The sequence below is a fragment of the Colobus angolensis genome, unplaced genomic scaffold (assembly GCF_000951035.1).
Source record: "Colobus angolensis palliatus isolate OR3802 unplaced genomic scaffold, Cang.pa_1.0 Scaffold7317, whole genome shotgun sequence".
Lineage (NCBI taxonomy): Eukaryota > Metazoa > Chordata > Mammalia > Primates > Cercopithecidae > Colobus > Colobus angolensis.
The window spans coordinates 1-3,027 of record NW_012121063.1 but is presented as its reverse complement, the minus strand read 5'-3'; the positions used below and the strand labels follow the sequence as shown (position 1 = coordinate 3,027).

The 3,027-nt window shown below is 46.1% G+C and overlaps 1 protein-coding gene across 3 annotated transcripts; it reads left to right on the top strand.

Moving 5' to 3' along the window:
• Positions 1–1,694: 1,694 nt before the first annotated feature.
• Positions 1,695–2,664, top strand: LOC105501655 (DAZ-associated protein 2-like). 3 transcript variants are annotated; one of them, XM_011927666.1, is made up of 2 exons: positions 1,695–1,919; positions 1,998–2,643. In XM_011927666.1, the coding sequence occupies exons 1-2, from the start codon at positions 1,740–1,742 to the stop codon at positions 2,274–2,276; spliced, it is 459 nt and encodes a 152-aa protein (XP_011783056.1). In that variant the 5' UTR covers positions 1,695–1,739; the 3' UTR covers positions 2,277–2,643. The 3 variants fall into 3 exon arrangements, with proteins under 3 accessions (XP_011783056.1, XP_011783055.1, XP_011783054.1); XM_011927665.1 differs by having other exon boundaries at positions 1,695–1,960; positions 2,027–2,643; XM_011927664.1 differs by having other exon boundaries at positions 1,695–2,664.
• Positions 2,665–3,027: the final 363 nt, after the last annotated feature.

Sequence of the window (3,027 nt, the reverse complement as noted above, 5' to 3'; positions counted from 1 at the left end):
TCCCAATAGTTTGCCTGTGGTCTCAATATTTAGGAATCTAATTTTGCTTCTATGGTACATGGAATACATAATTTTGAAATGGAGTCATGGCTTTCCTAATGATCCATTTTGTAATTCACGTAACAGCTGAGGAAAGTCCAGAGAAGGAAGAACTCAAGGTTAGTAGACAACCTTGAAATTGAGTTGCACTGGCTGCCTTCTCTTTTTGGTCCCCTAAAGAGTATTTATCATCTTAGATTCAGCTTAAGTTGTGGACAAATATCAAGGGGAAAAGTATTTACAGTTAACTTTGGAATCACAGTTTTCTGGGTTGTGCCCCTTTACCCTTCAACTTTGGTGATTCTACAGAGGGATGATTATTAGTTGCTTTCACTAAGGAAGGGAAGTTCATGATGTAGCAACTATAGAGGACCTAGCTTTTTGAAGAGTCAATTGAAATACATACCTCAGTTTTTATTATCAGAAAGATACAATGATAATCACTATTGTAGGAGAATAAAGGGGGAAAATTCCCCTGGCCCTGGATGACTTGGATTCTGTGCTTTTTCTCCTAACAAGGCCCTCATGTTAGATCTGGTCTTGGCCCACATCCCTAACTTCATCTAGAAGTATTCTTTGCCCTTCATCCACTTCATTCCATCCATACTGTCTTTTATTCTTTCAACATGCCAGTCTCATTTCTTTTTTCAGACCTTTGTATTTACTGTTTACTTGCTGGAATATTTTTCTCCCAGATATTTAGGTGGCTCTTTGTTATTCAAGTTTCACCATATATGACACCTCTTCTGAGAGGTCTTGCCCTGGCTAACCAATTAAAATAAGAGCCACCTGCAATCCTATCACATCCTTTTTTTTTTGAGACAGAGCCTTGCGCTTGTTGCCCAGGCTGGAGTACAATAGCACGATCTCGGCTCACTGCAACCTCAACCTCCCAGTTTCAAGCAATTCTCTTGCCTCAGCCTCCCGAGTAGCTGGGATGACAGGCGCCCACCACCACGCCCAGCTACTTTTCATATTTTTAGTGGAGATGAGGTTTCACCATGTCGACCAGGCTGGTCTCAAACTCCTGACCTCAGGTGATCCACCCGCCTCAGCCTCCCAAAGTGCTAGGATTACAGGCGTGAGCCACTGCACCCAGCACCCCCTGCCTTTTTTTTAAAAAAAAGAGAGAATCTTGCTGTGTCACCCAGGCTGGAGTGCAGTGACTTGATCTTGGCTCACTGCAGCCTTGACCTCCCAGGCTCAAGAGATCCTCCTGCCTCAGCCTCCCATGTAACTGGGACCACAGGCATTCACCACCACACCCGGCTAATTTTTTGATTTTTTTGTAGGGATGGAGGTTTCACTTAGTTGTCTAGGCTGGTCTTGAACTCCTGAGCTTAAGCAATTCTCTCATCTTCGTCTCCCAAAGTGCTGGGATTACAGGCTTGAGCCACCGCGCCCGGCCAATTCACAGTTCTTATACTGCTAGAAAGGACTCCCTCATTTAAGAGATGAGGAAACAGGCTAGGTGCACTGGCTCATGCCTGTAATCCTAGCACTTTGGGAGGTAGAGACGAGCAGATAGGCCAGGTGTTTGAGATCAGCCTGAGCAACATGGTGAAACCCCATCTCTACTAAAAATACAAAAACTGCGGTGGCAGCACCACTCAGGCGTTGGGTGACGCTAGATGGATGGACTGTCACGTGATGCGAAGTGGCTCCAAACAGGAAGAGGACGGAAAAGATAACCATCCCCAATGCTGAGACGAACCGGACCGGCAGTCAACACGAACAGCAAAGGTCAATATCTGACACAGCCAACCTATCCTGTGCAGCCTCCTGGGAGTCCAGTATACCCTCAGACCTTGCATCTTTTACAGGCTCCACCCTATACTGATGCTTCACCTGCCTACTCAGAGCTCTATCGTCCAGGCTTTGTGCACCCAGGGGCTGCCACAGTCCCCACCACATCGGCCGCATTTTCTGGAGCCTCTCTGTATCTTCTCATGGCCCAGTCTGTGGCTGTTGGGTCTTTAGGTTCCACAATCCCCAGGGCTTATTATCCACTTGGTCCCATCTATCCACCTGACTCCACAGTGCTGGTGGAAGGAGGGTATGATGCAGGTTTCAGATTTGGAGCTGGGGCTACTGCTGGCAACATTCCTCCTCCACCTCCTGGATGCCCTCCCAATACTGCTCAGCTTGCAGTCATGCAGGGAGCCAACGTCCTTGTAACTCAGTGGAAGGGGAACTTCTTCATGGGTGATTCAGATGGTGGCTACACCATCTGGTGAGGAACCATGGCAACCTTTGTGCCGGGAAAGACATCACATAACTTCAGCACTTCTCACAATGTAACTGCTGTAGTCATATTAACCTGAAGTTGCAGTTTAGACACATGTTGGAATGTCTTTCTGATGCCCAAACTTTCAAGCACTTTCCAAATTTAATAGGGAACCATGTAATGGCAGCAGTACCTCCCTAAAGCATTTTGAGGTAGGGGAGGTATCCATTCATAAAATGAATGTGGGTGAAGCTGCCCTAAGGATCTTCTTTAACTTCTCTGGAGTAATATTGTACCATACTGGTCTTTGCTGTTAGTAATAAAACATCAAATTAGGTTTGGAGGGAACTTTGATCTTCCTAAGAATTAAAGTTGCCAAATTAGGGCCAGGCGCAGTGGCTCACGCCTGTAATCCCAGCACTTTGGGAAGCTGTGGCAGGCGGATTACCTGAGGTTAGGAGTTCGAGACAAGCCTGATCAACATGGAGAAAACCCATCTCTACTAAAAATACAAAATTAGCCAGGCATGGTGGCACGTGCCTGTAATCCCAGCTACTCAGGAGGCTGAGGCAGGAGAATTGCTTGAACCTGGGAGGCAGAGGTTGCGGTGAGCCGAGATTGCACCATTGCACTCCAGCCTGGGCAACAAGAGCGAAACTCCGTCTCAAAAAAAAAAAAAAAAAAGTTATGAAAGTATTCTGATTGGCCTTTAATCTCCATTGTCTTTGATTTATATTACTTGTTATAAATAGAACGCATTA